Consider the following 21,654-nt stretch of genomic DNA (forward strand, 5'->3'; position numbering starts at 1 on the left):
ACTAATAAAAAGCATTCTTTGATATGCATGAACTGTAGACTGAGAAATTAGCTCCTTAAGAGAAGCAGAGATAGTCAGTCCACATTTTAAGACAAATTACTAGAGCTTAACCAATTCAAAGCTGTCAGTCTCCTACAGAGAAACTAAGTATTGTCAAAAGGTACCGATTTTCATTTATTCAACAATTAACATGTACGTACTGGGAACCGACTCTCATGCATGGCCCTGGGCTAGACATGGTGAGGGCTACAAAACTGAGTGAGATGCCAATTCTGCCTTTAAGGGGCCTTCAGCTCAGTGACAGGGAAGAGGGCCATCCACACAGGCACTACAACTTTGAAATTAATGAGTCCTTTAGGAGAGAAGAAGATAAACACTCTGCAAAACCAAACAAGGGAGAAATCACAGATGTCTGGCTGGAGATGTGGAAATATAGGTAACTCACGTGAAGCTTGGGAGAAGGAAATCCTCAACAGGTAGAAGGAAGAGCGAGAGGCACATTTTGGCTAGGAGGAAAGTTCATGAAAGGAAGTGGGGGACAAAGTAAAATTTATTTTATTACTACAGTTCATCCAAAATAATTTACTGAAAATTTATTGTTATCCTAGAGTAATGCTAACTGCTGGGTGCTAACTGCTGGGAATGCAATGTAAAGCCAGCAAACATTAGACATGTAATAGCAAAAATCAATTATGAACTGTGACAAGCATCAGGAAGGAAAAGGTGCTAAGATAAATAGGGAAACCCATTTCAGTTTGAGTGGTCTGGAAAAGCCTCCTTTTGGAAGTGACAGTGAAGTCTGGAGGGAGACCTGGAATGCAAAAGCCCAGAAACAAAGATACTCAGAGCATCTTAGGGACTAAAAGAAAGCCACTCATACAGAGGCAGGGAGAGAGTGATGGGAGGAAGAGGAATTTCAAACTAGAAACATGTCCTGTCAAATTTTACAGAAAAAAAAAAAAAAAAAAAGACTGAGAATAGACCACTGGACTGAGAAAAGCGACCCATAAGAAGACTAATTTAGCTGTCTTTAACTGTTCCATGACAGATTAAGATAGGCTAAGGTATTAGCTATGTAGAATTGGTTTTGAACACCAGGAGCTGATACTTAAATAGAACCTAAAACATCTCAGTGATGAAGGAATTAGGATATAATCTGATTCCTTATAAAACAGTGTCATAAAAAGGCAAGGATGGACCACAAGAGGAAGTCAACCAGAAACTGTATATCTAGTAGTAGCAGAGATGTATCAATTGACATTAGAGACCACATATTTATACCATGGTCTTCCCTGGTGGTTCAGACGGTAAAGAATCTGCCTGCAATGCAGGTGACCAGAAGTTCGATCCCTGGGTCAGGAAGATTCCCTGTAGAAGAGAATGGCAATCCACTCCAGTATTCCTGCCTGGAGAATTCCATGGACAGAGGAGTCTGGTGGTCTACAGTCCGTAGAATCACAAAGAGTCGGACACGACTGAGCAGCTAACACTTTCACTTTCTTTCATTTAGACAGAGCTCCTCTTCCTGCTACACAACAGTTTTGGTGTACGATCCATAGCCCTTAGAACATGAAGTGAGAAGACGGATGGTATGGTCAGCTATCTAAGTTTCAGCGTAAGTTTGGCAGATACAGTATAAGTTCATAGAATTTAGGGGATATTAAAAGATCATGTGCAACTCCAAGATGGCCATGAAAAAATGGCAGGTGAAGTGAAGGAGGAGATGAGAGACTATGGGGAGAAAGTAAATAGTTAGCAGGTTAGGCATAATTAAGGTGAAGTGTAGGAAGAAATGAGAAAGTTAATTTCAAAATCTTAGAGTAGATCTCATTGGTGGCAAGGTCCAAGGTGTGTCCATATTTGTAAGATAGCTAGAGTGAAACAGTTAAAATGGGCAAAAAATGATGTGACTTCAAAGAAATTAAAAGAAGCTCTACATCAGTCAAATAAGGGAAGCCTGACTTAGAGAACAAATAAGATACTAGTTAAGCAAGCTCCAGGAGTTGGTGATGGACAGGGAAGCCTAGGGTGCTGCAGTCCACGGGGTCGCAAAGAGTTGAACATGACTGAGCTGAACTGAACTAAGGATAGATTATGCTAGAAGCTAGAGCTGAAGGCATGAATAGTCACAACAATATTATACCCAACACATGTTTTCACAACGACCAATGTACCACCAACACCCCTCAACCACCTTTCCAGGCACCAGATGGCAACTAGACTCAAATTTAAAGTTGAAATGATCAAAAGATTTTGTACCTTGAAATTAGCTGTTCACCCTTCCTTGAATTTAGTTTGTCTGAGTCCAAACAAATTTCAATTTCATGGCAAAAGTATTATTCAATCCTCTATTTAAAAAAAAAAGACTCATATGCATATTTATATATACATATAGACTTTGAAATTTGATAAATTTAAAGGAATCTTTTGTTTAAAAAATTAAAAGGCAAGTTGTGCACATCTAAATAAACACCAAATGGCTTTTGCTATCTTTCAAAAACCAAGACCTCAAGTCAACCCCTTTAAATTGGCTAAAGTAAAAAATATTGAAGACTTAACCATGTATGAATATGGGTTTAATTTTACATTCCCAGTACTAAGTTTTCTTATTCAGAGCTATTTGGGTAAGACTTTTAAAAATTTACTGCATATGGGGGAAGTGCAACGAGAAAAGTCTAACTCAGAGGACTAGTGGGACAATGTTAACGACACTCTGCAGTTCAGTTCAGTCGCTCAGTCGTGTCTGACTCTTTGCGACCCCATGAATCGCAGCACGCCAGATCACACTATTCACTAGCTGTGCTGTTGTCACTGATGCAACCTACATTATCATTCCACTTTGTGATTATAACAGCACCTTGGTAATGTTGAAAGAATACAGAGAAGATAAACTGCAAAGAAGGCCTCTAAATATATGACACACGGATGAATCTTTTTCATAAAAACAAGCAATGTATGGGCAGCATCCAAAGATGAGACATACGGTCTTATTATCATCACATCAGCATGAATCAATTATTTGTGACATTTGAGATTGTGGGAATCTTTTTCCTTAAATCTCCCAATCTAAGTTCTCAAGAACCATGGAAAATGTATTTAATTAAATAACATGCCAAAGCAGAACAAATTTCTCCACCCATTCTCTTCTCTGGTTCACTTAATACAATTTCACCCTCTAATGCCAGCATCTGGGGGTTTTAAAGAGAGAGTTCCCTGACTTCTGTGTCTCCTGCTACAGAACCCAGGGACTTAGGAAGAATCTAGTTTCCAATAGAGAATCATGGAGCTCAGATTTACCACCGAGTCCTAAAGGGCTCTTTAAAGAATCACAGACATGTCACAGTATTGACTCCCAGCTGTCCTATGGTGAAGAGCAACGGGGCTCCTGAAAGGAGTGGAGGGGAATTCCATCAATCTGCTACAGCCCCTCATTCTCAGCACTGACCCTTGGTAAAGCTGAAGCCAGCTTTACCAAGAGCTGGATAAGAGCTGGGAATCACTCCCTCCCTTCTTTCTGGCAGCTGTTTTTATAGCTATATGAGCTACTCATGCATGGGACTAACAACTTATCAATGGATGTGACGAGTCCTGAAAAACTCCTTCCTTCTTGAATTTCAGAAACTTACTTAAAAATTACAAAATGGGTACAAGGTAATATTTTTTGCTAACCAGAACTAAATCCTTGCTCTCTCAATGCTTCATTGGCCCAGCTTCATGGGCATGTGACCCATGCAAGAGCATTGAGCAACAAGTTTAAAAGCACACGTGCACTTGGTTGAATGCTCTGCAGTTGCCATTGTGAAATTCATAACAAGTCTTCCACAAGGGGCCCTGCATTCTCATCTTACATGGTTCTCCACATTCAAAATGACATAGCTGGTCCCGTCTTCTTCAGACCCTAAAGAAAGCTGAATCTCCTGGCCTACCTGTGACCTGAGCATTTCCTACAGGTAACTGGGATCTAATGTAGCTTTGGGAAACCAGCTCCTTAACCTCATCATTTTTGCTACACAGGAGAATTTTCTTTTTAAAATATTATTTCTTTTAATACAATTAAATAATCCACCTCATAGGAAAAAATGTAATACAGAAGAAAGTATACACAATATTAAGTAGAGTCTTCTTCACCAGTATATTCTCACTCAATTTCACATTACCAGAGCTAACTATTGTGAGGAGACATCTTCCATTAAAAAAATAAATAAATACACACATATATTAATTTGACACACACACACTGATTAATTTTATCTTTTCTTAAATTCCAATTCTGTATGTCTACTAGATGGAGAAATCCTCTGAAGTAAAGTGAAAGTGTTAGTTGCTCAGTCATATCTGATTCTTTGCAATCCCATGAACTGTAGACTACCAGCCTCCTCTGTCCATGGGATTTTCAAGGCAAGAATGATGGAGTGGGTAGCCATTCCCTTCTCCAGGGGAGCTTCTGACCCAAGGATCGAACCTGGTTTCCTGCACTGCAGGTAGATTCTTTACCATCTGAGCCACCACTTTTCATTAAATGGAGAAGATTCTTTAGAATCTACCAATAAAGATAACCAGCAACTTCAAATCATGTTTATTATTTTTCACTCATTTCAGAGTCCTCAGCTGCATTCATTCAGAACAGGTGACTGATGGTAGCACAAAGGAACAAAGACCCAGAGATAACCAAGTGACTGCCTTATCCCAAGCCACTAGGTTATTGTGAGAAATTCAAGAGATTCAGAAGAAAGAAAAACACAGATAAAGCCTTAACTTTGCAATGTTGATTGGTAGAAACATGGATTTCTGTTTCCTCACCTGCCAAAATGGCAATTTTTACGAAGCTTCCAAATCCTCTTCCCAATTGAAGTCTCAGATTTAGGAAAAGCTATTTCCACCACCCATCCTGAGGTTCACACTCAGTCCTCTCTCCTCACCTGGGATTGTTCTACCACAGAAATCTTTGAGTTCCTATTTCCCATTCTCATTATCCGTCTTCTCTTTCTACCTATCCCATTCACTTACTGCATCTATACCTACTTTTGTTTCTTAAAAAAAAAAAAAAGAAACAAATCTTCAGGGATTCATTAGTTTCATTGGTTTTTCTTTTGTATTTGGAAGATCCTTCCAGTCTTTACTTCTTTCCTACCCATTTGATATTCACAACCCATCACCTGAAGCCCTTGTTGGACAATGTCCTTAAACCCTTTGCCCCACTGTCCTTTCATTTGCCCAAACTAAAAACCTTGGTCTCCTTTCCAGCTCCTGCCAGTCCCTTACCCGAGATGTCTTACTAATTGAAGCTGAATCCACCTACTTCCTGCAACCCCACTGGCCACTCTACCCCAGTCTAGGCCACCTTCTTTTCTCAGTTGGATTAATACAATAGTCTCAGTTGTTCTCTTAATGCCTTCAGTCCTTACCATTTAAACTACTGAAAAGCAATCATCCTAAAACATAAACTAAAATATAAATTTAAGCCATTTCTACCTTCCATACCCTCCATCTTCCCTTAACCTTTGTTAACAGATTCCTTCCCTCCATCTCTTCACTCCTCATCTAACAATTTATATCCCAGCTTACACAAAACTTCTCCACCTCTCCTCAAACTGGCCACGTGTTTCTAGACCCGTAGGTGCACTGTTCTTTAGGCTTCGAACACTCTGGCTCCACCCCTGCCCCTGCTTTGCCTGAGTTGCCCAACTCCTTCAGGTGTCATCTCAGACATCACTTCCTCTGGAAAGCCCCCTCGGACCCTCCTCTACCTGAGCATGTTTCACAGATGTGAACACAAAGCCACCTGCAGTTACTTATCATAGCATTCAAGACACACACTATCATTTCAAGATGAACTGTATGTCTCTTCCACCAGACTAAATTCTGAATGCAGAGACCACTCCTGTATCATTCATCACTGTATCCAACACAACAGCTTCAGCAAACTATTAGCACCCCATCGTAATGTAACCAAAATTTTATTCAGTTTTCAAAGTTATAGTTTGATTCCTAATCCTGAAAATTCATTATAGTAACACACTGTATAAGTATTAATCTCTGCATAAATTCACAGTGTTCAGACCCAGGAAGTTTGAGGTTTGAGAACTAAAATTATCTAGACCGCAGTATTTATGGTCTTGATCATTGAAGGTTATTTATTTCTTCAGTGGTTAGCATTTTCATGGTGGTCCCTAAGCTAGTTCCCAGGCCTCAGCTCCTTCCTCCAGTTCAATGAACTCCCAGGTGGAAAAAGAGTAAGTCTGGTTTCCTCAGAGTCCTCATTCACCGCTTGTACTTCAATACCATCTCATCTCACCCCAAAAAGATCAAAAGACTTTAGGAATATCTGAAAACCTTAACCTTTAACAAAAGAGCTGCTGCTGCTGCTAAGTCACTTCAGTCGTGTCCGACTCTGTGCGACTCCATAGACGGCAGCCCACCAGGCTCCCCCGTCCCTGGGATTCTCCAGGCAAGAACACTGGAGTGGGTTGCCATGTCCTTCTCCAGTGCATGAAAGTGAAAAGTGAAAGTGAAGTCGCTCAGCTGTGTTCGACTCTTCGCGACCCCATGGACTGCAGCCCACCAGGCTCCTCCACCCATCGGATTTTCCAGGCAAGAGTACTGGAGTGGGGTGCCATTGCCTTCTCCATTAACAAAAGAGCAGTAGGATATAAAATGGAAACTGAATGAATCGTGGTATTTGATAAAGGTGAAAAGTGAAGTAATAAATTAAATAACATTAATAGGAATCTAAGAATAATAAAAAAACATATTTTGTAGATACAAAACATAAAAACTAACTTAGAAGGGCAGAGAGAAATATGAGAAGAAAAGAGAAAGGAGAGAGAGGAGGAGGTGGGGAGATAACGAGAAAGCAAGGGAAGGAAAAACGAAGGAAGGAAGGGAACGGAAGCAGTCTCAGACTTTTTCTTATAAATAGGCAATAAAAATAAGGAACAGGGGGAAAGGCTCTAACCAAAGTGTCATCCCTAACCACCTCCACAGACAATAAACATTATCCAGAACGCTGCCACAGTTCACTTAGAATGCTTCAAAAGAGCCTTATCAATGAACAGCAGTCAAACTTAGGACTCGACAGCTTTACATCATTAGAGCATCTGTGGAACTTGAAAGTCAATATAAATGAGCCAAGTGTAGCTTGGGAGTAAGAAGGGAGCAGCTGTGGGTGTGTGTTCAGTCGTCCCAGACTCCACCACTCCATAGACTGCAGCCTGCCAAGCTCCTCTGCCCATGGAATTCTCCAGGCAAGAATACTGGAGTGGGTTGCCATTTCTTTCTCCAGGGGAGCTTCCATACCCAGGGATAGAACCCTTGTCTCCTGCGTCTCTAGCAATGGCAGGCAGATTCTTTACCACTGAGCCACCTGGGAAGCTTACCTAAGAAGGGGGTCAGAAGGATTAAAAGGAAAAAGGCAATGATTTAGAATGTCCATCATAGGACCTTAAAGCTGAAATAATAGAAGCAAGATGGGTAAAGAATCTCTTCCCTCCTCTCATTAATTCAATACACTTAAGTAATCAAGCATTTATTAAGCATAAACCATGTACCAGCAACTGTGCTGGCCTCAGTCATGGACATAAGTATTAATGGACTCAGAAAAACCTGGTCTCTGTATCCAGTATGTCGGGGCACATAACTCATCACAGAGAGTGGAGAAAAAAGCCTTATAACTGATACTTGGGCCCAAGAACAATCATAATAAAAACTGATAAATTCACTTGAGTGCTTACCCACTTAGCTCTGTGTTAATCAAAATGTAATATGCATTTTCTTATATAACCTTTAAAATAGTACCATGAGGTATATAGAATCAGTACTTACATTCTAAAAATGAGAAATACAATCTCAGAGAGTTTAGGGAACTTTGTCTATGCCAGTATCAACGATGCATCCAGGGTCTGAACTCTGGCATTCAGCTTCCGTGGCTCTCCAGGACCCTGAACCTAAGGTACTTAAAATAAAACATGGACAATGGTTCTCCCTAGCTTTTCGGGTAGAACCCAGATGAGCATGGAGTAATGCACCTCTAGGAAAAAGTGTGTCAGGGAACTTGAGCTCCATTCTAGAACAGTCTAAAATGGCTGTCATTGATCAATACATCATATACGGGGAGCCATCAGAAATGGCTTATGATTATTCACCCAACCCTGAAACCAAACCATGAGTTGGTTTTGGAATAACTGATGGTTAAAGATTCCTCTCTATAGCAACAATTAAAAGCATCTGAACTGTAGCTACATAACCGTTTGGTCAGCATATGGAAAAGGATAATTTTTCTGAGAGACAAACAGAGGACTAAACAGTGGAAGTCACCATGACTTGCTCCCAATGTGGACTCCCACATGAAGAAGCATGAAGTATTCAGAAGAGAATCTCCAATTAACTATGAAACAGAAAAGCCATATTCCCCAGTCCTATTGGGTGGTACTTATGGGAGGTGGGAGGAGAGCTTGTTTATGCCTCTTCTGTATAAAATGAATTCTAAAGAAAACCAAATAATACTGTGATGTGCATTCAAACGTGAGTGCCACTGAAAAGATATAATCCAAACCTCTCAGTTTTCTTTCCTTATATTTAAAGTTAAAAATGGTCTAAGTGTATAAATAGTACACCTGAGTAGTCTCTGCTTTTCAGTATTTTACATAGAGGAAGCATTCTCTAATGTAATGAAATGGTATTCATTAACAGGTGATCAGCAATAAGTTAGCAAAGGCTGGTAAAAGAAATGAGAGTCTCTAACAGCAGAGCCTCTGGATGTTGTGAGGAAACTCAGCGGATGCCAAGAGGAGGATTTCAAGTAGAAGCAAGAGTGAAAAAGCATGACATACCAGCTCAGTAAAGAGGAGGCGATTGTGAATTAGAGAGAGCAGCTTGTGTTTTACGACCAATTAAGTGCTTACTATTATGAGAACTAAAACCTCTTCAAAATGAATAAATGGGTTAAATAGAATGGGGATTACCATTTAAGTAGAGCATTCTAACTTTGCTTCAGATCATGGGAATTCTACAAAATCACAAAGGAGAGAATTAGCTGAGCAAAATAGTTTCATTTAATGGGAAATTTATTTCAGAAGGGAAGCTAAGGAAAATTTCTGGAGAGAAGTAATGACATTTAGAATTAGGAGACGTTTATGTAAAAAGTGATGTCCAACGATAAAGTTAAGTAATAAGAATTTTCAGAAAGACCTAGAAAAATCTGAGACACCTGAGGCACTTTAGAAAGAAGAAAAATGTAAGCTCTCCATAGGAAATAATTAGAATAGTAGAATTTGACCTAAATTAAAGGAAAATTTACTCATGCCTATGAGTAGAGGCACAGTAACACACACACACACACGCACACACACTCACAGATAAAATCCTTCCTACCTTAGAAATCCCCCCAAAGACTGAGATCAAAATGTTACTTCTATTCCTTTTCTAGTCTAATTAAAACATGAAATGTTGCCTATTGCCTGTTATCAGTTTATGCATATTATGGGTTAAATAGAAAAATTAGTATTAATTGAGGATGTCACTTCACTGCAACATTTATTCCACCAAATCAGAGGACTAGTGATTATTAAAATAAGGCATAGCTCCAAATTATATACTGTCCCACATATGCCAATCTAAGAGGAAAAGCCAGTGTTAGCCATAGAAAGAGACTCTTACAATTTCTAAAATGGAAGCCCCATTCCAGAAATTAAATACCAGAATATTTTTCTCAGAATACAAATGCCTTTTAAATTGTAAAAAGAATTTAAAAATTATTAAAAAACAAAACTCTCCCAAACTTCCTCACAAAACCTGCTTATGTTTTTAATTCTTTTCTGATTTGATTTAGATTTTTAACAAACTTCAGTGGTTGGAAATATCTTTTTAATTTAAATTTCATAAGAAACAGAGCTACAATGCACATTCCCTGACCAGATTGTGTGTGGCCTATTTATTCGAAATGTTTCATTCCATATGGATTTCTTCTCTTTATTTATAACTTCAAGAAAGGATTCTAATAAGTTAGCAACTCAAGGACAACTGATTTGAAATCCAGACCTTGAGAGCACAGTCCCTCAGGTCTGCCACCTGCGATGTTTTCTAGAAGGACCAGGGAAGGCACACAAAGCTGGAAATCTTTGTAGAACTTGCATCAAGTGGGAGCCACAAGTGGGTGGCCCACTGAGGTCAGGGTTAAAGTTCACAGAATAATTTGGAAATTATTCTCAGCTTGGATCTCGTTTATGAGGCCTGAGAATACACCCTTTAATTAGAATACAATTTCCAAAGCAGCCACTCCCTTGACTTTCCAGAGCCCAGTTATTCTCAGAAAAGTAAAAACAGCCTCGTCACACTGACAGCTAACAATCCCCTATAAATTATGCCTTAAATGTCCAACAAAAAAGGCAGCAGGCATCCGGGACAACAGAGATGTTAGCTGCCAGCCCTCACTCACCACTCTCAAGAATAGATAGAGAGAAGTTGCATTCAACAGCAGAGTCACTCCCCTCTGCTTCTTGCTTATGCAGCTGAACTGTCCCATGGAAGCTTGGAAAAAGAGTGGGTTGCACATTTGAAAATGTTCCCACACCCCAGCCGGCCTTATTTTTCTGATGATCCCTCCATCCAGCCAACCTCACACTACAGTGGGAAACTAAAATCAGTTCCATGAGAGCCAGCTGTCCGCCTCTTCCACGGTGCTCAGGGAGCCACAAAGGACTCCTGGCACAGGAGCCAGCCCAGGCCCGACTCACACAGATGTTCCCCCCCTCCCCATGCAGCTCTGAGCCACAGCCTTCTTTCCAGGGCTATTGTTATTACAAAAGATGCACTAGGCCCCCAGAAATGCTCTAGATGCTGAAGTAAGAGGAAAACACACATCTCTCTAACTGCAGGGTTAAGAGAGACAGACGCTAAATGATGCAGAGACAGCCAAGGACTCAATGGGGAAAGCCAAAGATGGAAAGTCAGGCTAGCTTAGCAGACTTTAGTGTCTGGGAGTTGGAACAGCAAAAGCTATCAGATTATCAAACTTGCAGATGCTATCCAGACTTGAGCTGGTTTTAAAGATGACATAAAGTGTTCCATTTTGGAAAATCCACATATCAAATTTTTCTGTAGACCCAACAGAGTAGCCTTTGTCTAGAGAAGTGTGACTGAGAAAATAACAAAAATGTAGTTTCTGAAATCTGTCATCAGAATTCATAATCCAAAGTCACCCACAAATATGTGGAAATTCTCGGCAACTTATGTTTTGAGCAAGAGCAGCATTACTGTCTTTGGCCATTATCATCTGATATCCATTCATCTGTCAATTTTCCCAGCCACTCTCTCCAAGGAGGTAATAAATCTCTCTCTCTGGATTCTTTCAGTGTATATTAGTGTGTGTGCCTAGACAGTTGTTCCCAAGCACTCCAGTACCCCATGATACAGGCTGTATCATTATCTCAGCAAAAAAACTATTTCATGCACTTTACAATATTTATCACTGTCCATAATCAATACAGACGAGAGAGAGGAGTAAGTTTTAAATTCATTCACTTTAATGATGTGAGTTCTGTGGCTAAAACGAGTTTCATCAAATAGCACTAAAGTTTTTTAATACGACATGACTCTCCATATCCTTATGCAATGGTGGTTATATTTTAGTTTTTGTCCTAAGAGTTCTTATTCATGTTTTTCCAAGTGTGAGCCTTGGGAAGGGAAACTGGTGAAATAAATCAATTAATGAAACACACATAAATTCTATGAATATGGGGGGAAAAAAATAAGCAAACAATCATACCTCCCGAAAGGTCTGTAAGACCCTGTCTCACGCTCTCTGCTTGCTGAAAAATCACAGATAAAATATGCTAGTATCTCACAAACCCTTAAGTTTCATAATAGCAGGGTTAACATTTAGAAAGAAGACAACAATATATGTTTTGGAGATAAATATTTACTTGAAATATATATATATATTTTGATTCTTTGGAGAAAGCTGAATAAATCTTGCTCCTAATTTCTGAGTTTCACTTCCTTTCTATTCCATTCCCCAGTAGAAAAGTGTAAAAAACCAAAATAGCTCTAAAATTAAACTAAAACACAGTCACTTTTAGAGCTTTTTGCTTGAAAACTTTAAGTCTCCTTCTATAGTGTTTTTATTATTATTTTTTTTCTTCTACAAAGTTGGCTTTTTCCTTCTGCTTTTTTCTGTTTGGTTTGTATTATTCAAAGTACATGTAATAAGTAACACAAAAAAGTTTCAGTATTATAGAGTTGTCTGAACTGAAGAATTAAATTAAAAAAAAAAAAAAAACCACTTGATTCCCAGAATAAAACTTTTCCTCTGTCTTCTCTGAAAAATTGAAAAGTGACATGGATAATTTGGTTACCATAAATGATAATTTCAGATGTAGCACTCCTAAGGCCATCCAGACATGGCACAGCACAATGATGTTCTTTCTATATATACGTTCACTACAGAGAATCTTTCACTATATGGCAAATTCATATTGAATCCACCAGGGGGAATTTAGCGGCCAGAACGAGCACAACCTACCATCAACATGGATTCTGAACAGCACTTAAGAGATACTGGTGTTTCTGGGCATTCCCAGAGTAAAACAAAACTAAACCAAAGCTTATTGCATATTCTACAGAGCAATTTTAAGAAGAGGAAGAGAATAAAAAGAAGCTAAGTAGCGATAAAAGTGTTAACTGTGAAAAAACAGTTTGGAATCATTTGGCCAGAACAGGGACCACATGGTGTTACCAAAATACTGCTCACTGTCCTCTACCTCATCTTTATCTTTTTAGTTTCACTGTCTGTTTATACGTAGGACTGTCCAACTTCTACTTAGTTGTTACTCAAGAAGGAATTTAGTTTTGTCTAAATCTCTCTGAGAATGGAGTCCAAAATTTTCAGTTTAATACTTCCTTTTTAAAGACAGGATGAAAGCCAGCAGACAGTATCATTTATACTCTGCTTTACTTCTATATGTTAAAAGACTCATGAAAAACACTTTCAGGTAAGTTGCTGATTTACAGATTTCTAGTAGAATTATATGAGATGATTAACTGAGAGCATATTATTATAGTCATGTCCCTGAATCACTCCAATTTTCTCCAAAAATACTTACTTCTGATGAGTTCATCATCCGAACAGTTTCCCCACATGGGCTGGTCTTGCATCTCTCCATGTGTGAAGCAGCTATCAGTAGCTTGAGTTATCTCTCTCTCAGTATTTTCTTTATCACATTTTTCTAAATTAAAAAAAATGCATTATCATTAAATGTTACATATTTTTGTTTTCATTTTTATAGATTTTTTTCCCCAAAATGCTTCTATAAATCTGCCATAAGTTAAAGAAATGGGAGCAATATCTCCACTAACCATTGCATACATTATTGACTCAATAGAGATTTACTAGCATCTACTCTATGACTGCACTCCAGAAGCGGCACTAGTGGTAGAGAACATGCCTTGCCAATGCAGGAGACTTAAGAAACACAGGTTTGGTCCCTGGGTCGGGAAGATCCTCTGGAGGAGGGCATGGCAATCCACTCCAGTATTCTTGCTTGGAGAATCCCTTGCACAGAGAAGCCTGATAGTCTACAGCCCATAGGGTTGAAGCATCTTAGCACACACACATGCACTTTATGACCAGCACTGAAGAAACATTTTATTGTAAAAATTGTCTGTTAAGATTACTGTAAACAGGTCATCAACACATAGCAAATGATCTGCCATGATAGAAAAATGTGTAACAGTTCTGTTAAGGATGGAAGTGAGCCCATACATGTAGAGGGCAAGGGTGGCAGGGAAAGCATCAAAGACAATGCGAGATTTATATGTGAGTTTATGGGTTCTCCAGGGAGGAAGCCAATGAGTAAGGGAAAGTAATGTCTCATTGGGAACATAACTTAAGCAAAAAGCTGACTATAACACAAGGGTAAATGAATGTTACAAGAGGTCTAGAGCACTAAAGACATTCAAAGTAAGAAGATACGCATCAGAATTCAGAGCTCAAGAAAAGCATGATACAAAATGGTGCATGTTGGATAATCTTTAAGATCAGCAGGAATTCTCAAAGTAGAGATGAGAGAAAAGCCATTCCAAGTGAAAGAATTGCAGGGCAAACACCAAAAGCAGACACTTAGGCAAAAGTTCAAATTTTCTGCACTGTGAACTACTTAAAGAGGGATATTAGGAAATAAGATTGTAAAAGTTTGAACAGGGACATGCTATGGATTTGCATGCCAAGGTGAAAAATCTGGACCTAATTTCAAAGTAAGATAAAAAAGTAACAGTAGCCATGGTAGCTTTATGAACTGTCTAATCAAAGCAACATATAGGGGAAATGAACAAACGTATATACACCAGAGGTTCTCAATCCTGACAGTACTCTAACTCACTCAGGGGACTTCTTAAAAAATAGCTTCCTGGGCCTTATAACCTAAAATTCTACTTTAATTTGGGGGTGGGGGACCCAGGTGATTCAACTGTCCTTAAATCCTTAAGAGTCACTGGAGGACGGATGCATCTAACAGGGAGAACAGAGTAAGGGAAACTAAAAGAGAGACTGATGAAAGTTTTGTCAACTGGATAAGAAGATGGGAAAGGAGGTAACTGTGATAAAATAATTAGAGGATTCACAGACTATCAAAGAAGATGATAGCTGGAGATGACTGAGTTGTCTTAGGATGGATTTGACTTGGAAAACCCAGAGATCAGGAAAATAATTTATAAAATACATATTTGTATATGTATCTATGTATAACTGAATCACTCTGCTTTACAGCAGAAATTTGAAAAAGGAAATAGCAACCCACTCCAGTATTCTTGCCTGGAAAATTCCATGGACAGAGGAACATGGTGGGCTACAGTCCACAGGATCACAAAGAGTCGGCCACGACTGACCACATCAGCACAGCAGAAATTAACACAACATTATAAATCAACTATACTTTTAATATTTTTTAAAAATAAAAATATATATTTGTATATAGTTTATATTTGGGCACTGTATTATGCAGTTGAATATACAATCAATTACAAAACACATCCCAACCTTCATGGACTGTAGCCCAACCAAGTCTAGTGGATGAGTTTAGTTTTGAACATCTGCAAATCACAAAGTTATAGCTGAAACAGTTATCTTCCTAAACTTGACTGCTGAAGTCATTCAAATGAATAGGCTCACCAAAACTCTAAGTCTATGAAAAGATGAGTATCAGGAGGGTTCTATACAATTAGAAAGGAATCAGAGAAGGAAGAAAAACTAGATGATGTCAAGCCATGGAAGCAAGGAAAGGAAAGAGATTCAAACAGAAGTTGTTAGTCAACTGTATTAACATTTCCAGTGGAAGGAAAAAAAAAAGTTCTGCACATGCAGAAATTTCTCCTGTACCATGGGGATTTCACAATTGAAAAGTTCTGCCATAAAACACATTTCAACACATGAAAATAGATGGACACTCAGGAATAAGTCTAGAGGCTAAGATTTCTGAATTTTAAAAAATTGGGTCTTCAATGCTAAATATTTTTAGAAAGCAATACCGTATTCAGATAGCAGTAAAATATAAATTAGAACCATAAGAAACCAACATGTTCTAGATTTATGTAGCATTTACTCAGCATTATCCTAGGGAAAAATGCAACCTTCCTGAGATGTGTTTGTTAGTTTCAATTAAAATCTTGACTTTTTTAAACAACTTCTGAAATCTTTCCACTGCTACAGTCAACCCAAGGCCTTTCTGAGACGATCAATAGAAAAGATTTTTCTAATAGCTCTACACAGGAACTCTCTCCTCAGCAGAGTCCTACATTCTTGCTGCGACTGTTATGTAGCTGACTGCCGCCAGGTGTCATGCTAGTAGGCTTGATTCAATTAGTAACTCTAATTGAAGCTGAATGAAATTAATTATATAATTTTGAGCTGTTCAAGTTTAATTCCATTAAAATTAATTCATGAAACCAGGGCATTATGAAGCAATGCTGACTAAAAGAAAATAGGTATGAATAAAGCCTCTAGACACACTTGACTCACATTTGAATCATGTCCAATATTCAAGTGCTAAACACAGACCCTCTCAACTCTCCATTGACTAAATGAAAATGTCATGTGGCTCGTACACACACAATTTTAGTAGTGACCCACTGCTAAGAAGAAAACAAAGCTCCTCCTGCTCTGAATATTTACTGAGACAGTTATCTTTTTTTTTTTAAGTTTCCTTATCTGTGAAATTCTAGAATTACATGATCTCTAGAGTCCTTCTCAAGTTGAAAAAGAAAAGGAAAATTATCATTCTCTGTCTCATTACCTTCAAGAAATGATAACAATGTAACTACTATTAAATTACAATCATCAGTTGCCTCCTTTGAAAACTAAATGGTCTCAGGCTTTTGCTACGATCCTTAACACTCAGAACCAAAGCAAGACTCAGATAAAACTCCAAATTTAAACTGCCTCGCCAATTCTTCACTCATAAACTTCTGTGACTACTTGACTATTTTGTGTATTTTTAACATATCTATTTTTATTTTATCAACACATCTTTAATATTTAATGAAATACAAATATGGCAGCCATATAAATAGTGTGCAGTTGTATCTAATATTGAATAAATGCACTGAGAGAGACTGAGATTTAACTGATTACTGCAAAATGGGCACCATGATGTCCAGCCAATCTTATTACAACTTTCAATAGGTTTGGGTCAGCCACTACTCATTAAGAGGAAAAATAGAAGTTTCTAATAATGGATTTCTGTTATCTGTTTACGTTGTCTGTCACTTCTGAAATACAGCAGCAGAAGCCATGGTCCTTGTTTAACTGAGTCCTTTCAAGCTTTATGAAGGTTTGTAGGTGCAATTCAACTGCTATTTGGACCTGAAAGATATGACAGGCCCACAAAGATTTGACAAAGAAATGTTTGATATGATGTCAAAGGCAATCAAATAATTTCAATGAAGCATAAAATCAATCTTTCTACAGGTTTCTGTATATACATCGTTTCCTCCCCAACTATATATATACAAGTACTCTTTCCAAACTTAGTAAATTTCTCTTAAAAGGGCATCTTCATCATGTCAATCATGCTGTTCTTCCAAGCCACTGGCTCTCTACTGTAGACCACGTTTAACATAAAGATGCACAAGTCCCAACTTTGGGGTCCCAATCTGGGTGATACGGAGAAAGGAGGGTGTCACCATCATATATGGCCAGATTTGAAGAGGACTGTTTCAGGTAAGCGCTTTGGTACTATACAATTTAGAGAAAACTTAGAAAGTGTTAGTTGCTCAGCTGTGTCCAACTCTTCATGACTCCACGAACTTAGCCTGCCAGGCTCTTCAGTCCATGGAATTCTGCAGGCAAGAATACTGGAGTGAGTTGCCAGAAGAGGGAATCCTTCTCCAGGGGAGCTTCCCAACCCAGGGATTGAACACAGGTCTCCTGAATTGAAGGCAGATCCTTTACCATCCAAGCCACCAGGGAAGCCCTTCTGTACTGTAAAATTTAGAGAAAACTTAGAAAAGCCCATCAAATACTGAGATATAGGCCTTGCTTCTCATCCCCTTGTCACAGTATTCCAAGTTATCAGAAAATACAATTTTATCATATCACTAATTAATATAGAGGGATTTAGTTCCATCCTTATGTTAGGACAACACTGAGAATACAAAACCTAAATTACTACACATAACACTAAACAGTCCTACTAATATATGAACATTAAGTATGTTTTAGATGTTAATACAAAAGTTGAAGACACTTTTAAAATATCACTAAAGCAAAGGACAGTCATATACCACTGGCATCTGCTGCCAAGAGGCTAGCTCCCAAACATTCTCCTTTGCCCATGCTAAAGAGGGAAACACAGAAGAATCAGCGGATGAGGGGGAAAAGCTTGCTCCTTGATAATGAATCCTCTAGCTGGGAAGACCAAACACACACACAAAATAATCAAGCAACTACAGAAGAGAATGAAAACTGCCCTGGGTCCTAATTCTAGGTCAAAGACTGACCAGCTGCGTGTCTGGGGCTCAGCCTCATTGTCTTCATCCAGAAATGAGGGCATTGGGCTGGATGGCTGCAGAGATCTTTGCTGTCTGTAACTCTGAGTCTGCACAAAGGCTAAAAAATTGAGCCAAAACTTCATATACACACAAACTGTAGGGTGTTTAGAATGGAGAAGAGAAAAATCATAGAAGAATTCTGTAAAGCCCTGGGTTTGAATTAATTTTCAAAGAAAATGATGTGCATAAATTATGCCAAACAAAGGAAAAAGGTAAGAATTCTAAAGGATCAATTTAAATATAATATGTCCTACTCAGAAATGACTATCTGACAGGATCAATACTCCATTTTTTATTATTTTTCTAAAGAAAGGCATGAATGGTGAGAAGCAATCTCTCTCCAATCTTGATTATTCTGGCTAAAGGATATGAGATTCAGGTAAATAGAATTTCCATTTGATTTAAAATTTTATAATATTTTGCCTAGTTGGCACTATCTAATTTTTAAAACTTGAGAGTTTTACTTATCTCAGACAGTTGGGGAATAAAATAACTTAATAGTGATTAACAAGAGAAAACAATCTAAATGTATAAAAGAGTACACTGGATAATAATATATGTAAAATATAATATATGCCATATTAACAACCATTCAGCTGATATGTAGTTGTTAAATAAGTAAAAAAGAAGAAAATGCTTCCTTTTGTTGAAAGAATAAGTTAATGAATTTTATATTTACAGTATTAGCAATTTTCAAAGGACATTAACATGTTTTGTTTATTTCATCTTCAGAACCCATTAGCTAATTTCATATCTCTTCCAGGGTAGAAAGCCCATTGTAATGCTCAGCCTTTCTCCAAAATTCCAAGGAATGGTACCTCATAAGGGATCATATTCTACTCTTTGTCAGTCTGATTTAGTAGTAAATTGTTCTTTATTTTAAGCATAAATATGCCATCAAGTGATCTTTAACTACTTCTAGTTCTGCCCATTGTAGATAGAAATAATAAACTCACATCTATAAGACAATCATTCAAACTATTCATGAGGGTTTTTTTTTTTCATTAGTTTGTAGTTAAGCATATTTATTATCTGAACAGATACATGGTTTTAACAAATAAGAGTAAGAAAAGAATCTAGTAATGTTGTAATCTGTTTCCAAGATGAAATGAGCTTGTCAAAGTTACCTAAGGAACTTTTAAAACATGTACAATACTGTTCATGCATCATCGTTTTCCAAGAAAGAGACAATATTGTCTAAAAGTCCAGATATTTGAATCTTTCTTGATAAACAGAATCTGCCTGCCAATGCAGGATATGCAGGAGACATGGGTTTGATTCCTGGGTCAGGAAGATCCCCTGGAGGAGGAAATGGCAACCACTCCAATACTCTTGCTTGGAAAATCCCATGGACAGAGGAGCCTGGAGGACTATAGTCTGACGTGCCGCAGAGAGTCAGACAGCACTAAGCACGCATGCACAACTCAATGAATAAGAACAAATGATAAATAAAAAAGACTCAGGTTCTCAGGGACAGAAACACTATCCTTACACTGTACATTTTACTGGAAAAATGTTTAAGAGCACAGAATCTGAAATCAAGGGACCTGGGTCCACCACTAACTACATGGATCCTGGGCAATTTTTGAAATCTTTGTCAGATTCTTTATCTTTAAAATGGTAATAACACCAGTCCCTATATCAGAAGGTAGATGTGGAAAGAAATGGAACCATGCCTGGAAAGTAGAATGTCTGGTATATAATAAGGGCTCATTCACACTTGCTGCTGCTGCTGCTGCTAAGTCGCTTCAGTCGTGTCCGACTCTGTGTGACCCCATAGAGGGCCTCCTACCAGGCTCCTCTGTCCCTGCGATTCTCCAGGCAAGAACACTGGAGTGGGTTGCCATTTCTTTCTCCAATGCATGAAAGTGAAAAGTGAAAGTGAAGTCACTCAGTTGTGTCTGACTCTTAGCGACCTCATGGACTGCAGCCTACCAGGCTCCTCCGTCCATGGGATTTTCCAGGCAAAAGTACTGGAGTGGGGTGCCATTGCTTGCTACTAATATTATATTAAGTGTCACTACAATAAGCACCTTTTTAAAACCCTAGGGAGGTGTTGAGGACAGTATCTATCTATTCAGTAATCACTACATAAAAACCAAGCTAGAAATCTGTTTACAGACTGAATATAAGGAAATCTATTTCTTCCTTTGAAAAGCTATATATATTTTTTTCCTTATGGACAATGAAAATGATATTAGAGAAAATGCTTTCTTTTTGCCTCACATTTGCAGATAAAATTGAATCATTGGGTTTGACCCGGCAGTTATACCAGTACATTTCAGTTTTCCCTCAGGCTTGGATCTCCTAGTTTCCATGATTCTGTGTGTGTATATATATGCATATTTTATATATTTATATATTATATATATATGTATTTTAAAGTACTTTTACAGGTTACCTTAAATATTCTCTTGAACTAGGCATAGGTAGGTATAAATACATAAACCAATCATCAAATCTACTTATATGTACTTAATATGTATATTTTGTGGAAGACTAGTATAAATGATGGTGCTTGGCAGATATCCTTATAAAACTGTATCAAACTTAATCAGTATACAGTTTACTTATTTCTTAAAGCAAGGAGTATTAGCAGCTTTCTTTATGCATAAAACTTGGGGCTGCTGCATGCTGATCTACTTCAATGAAATATTTTATTTTAACCTATGAGAGATCACTTATAATCTATATAATGTGTATATTCTTACTGCCATGCAATCTATATTCACATCTCCTTTATCTGTAAACAATTTCATTTTTAATCTTCCATTCAAATACCAACATTATTTCAGATTACCTATGTGTATTCTGGATTATGAAATTTTAAATAATCTGAAACTAAAATGTTTGGGAAAAGTAAAAAAAAAAATTTTTTTTAATCTGGGTCTCTATTTCCCAGAGGCTAAGACAATGTGGAAATCTACAAATATTTTACAAATGTAACCTTTAAAAACCAAAGATAAGGCAGCTTTCAGGAAGACCTGAGGCTCTGGAATTCACTTCTTCACTGATCCAAATAAAGAAAAAAGAAAAAATAATCCCTTAAGCTTAATGACCTTTAAGAAACATTGCAAAACCTGCCTGCTTTGCCTGATGTTCTAAAACAGATTAAAATTTCATTGTCCAAAACATTTTAAGATTAAAACCAAAGCATTTTTAGCAGATGAATGAGCATATTATTAAATTCCTTAGTTTTATATATATACAAAACATCATATAATGACATACTATTATTGAATTAATTAAATGCTTAAATCAATTTAATCAATTAATCGTTATTGCCATTATTTTGAAAAATAGTAAGACTTCTGTGCAAAAGCTAAATTCATTCCTTCAAAGGGCTTCTTATGCAGTTAGAAGCTTATGGTGTGTTTAGATTTGAAAGAATGAGAAAAATGACACTGACTCAACTAGTTTAGTTGGGGTGGGTAGAGAACAATAGGTTTTATACACAGCAAATCAGAGAACAATTTTAAAATTATATGAATACGCAATTGAATACAAATATGCAAATAGACAGGTGCAAACTGCAGCAATAGTGCAAATTAATATCTCAACAATCAGGGCTCTAAATAAATGAGGGGTAAGAAGAATTTGGCACTTTCCATTAAAAAA

General features: G+C 37.7%; 1 protein-coding gene across 1 annotated transcript in view; it reads right to left on the minus strand.

Annotated features, from left to right (window-relative positions):
• MDFIC (MyoD family inhibitor domain containing) overlaps positions 1-21,654 on the minus strand; it is a 92,914-nt gene that overhangs the window by 59,159 nt on the left and 12,101 nt on the right. Inside the window, exon 2 of the mRNA XM_068972896.1 lies at positions 13,098-13,220. Coding sequence (XP_068828997.1) covers positions 13,098-13,220 — 123 coding nt within the window. The remainder of the gene's footprint in view (positions 1-13,097; positions 13,221-21,654) is intronic.

This window comes from Capricornis sumatraensis, chromosome 5, assembly GCF_032405125.1.
Source record: "Capricornis sumatraensis isolate serow.1 chromosome 5, serow.2, whole genome shotgun sequence".
In the NCBI taxonomy this organism is placed as follows: Eukaryota; Metazoa; Chordata; class Mammalia; order Artiodactyla; family Bovidae; genus Capricornis; species Capricornis sumatraensis.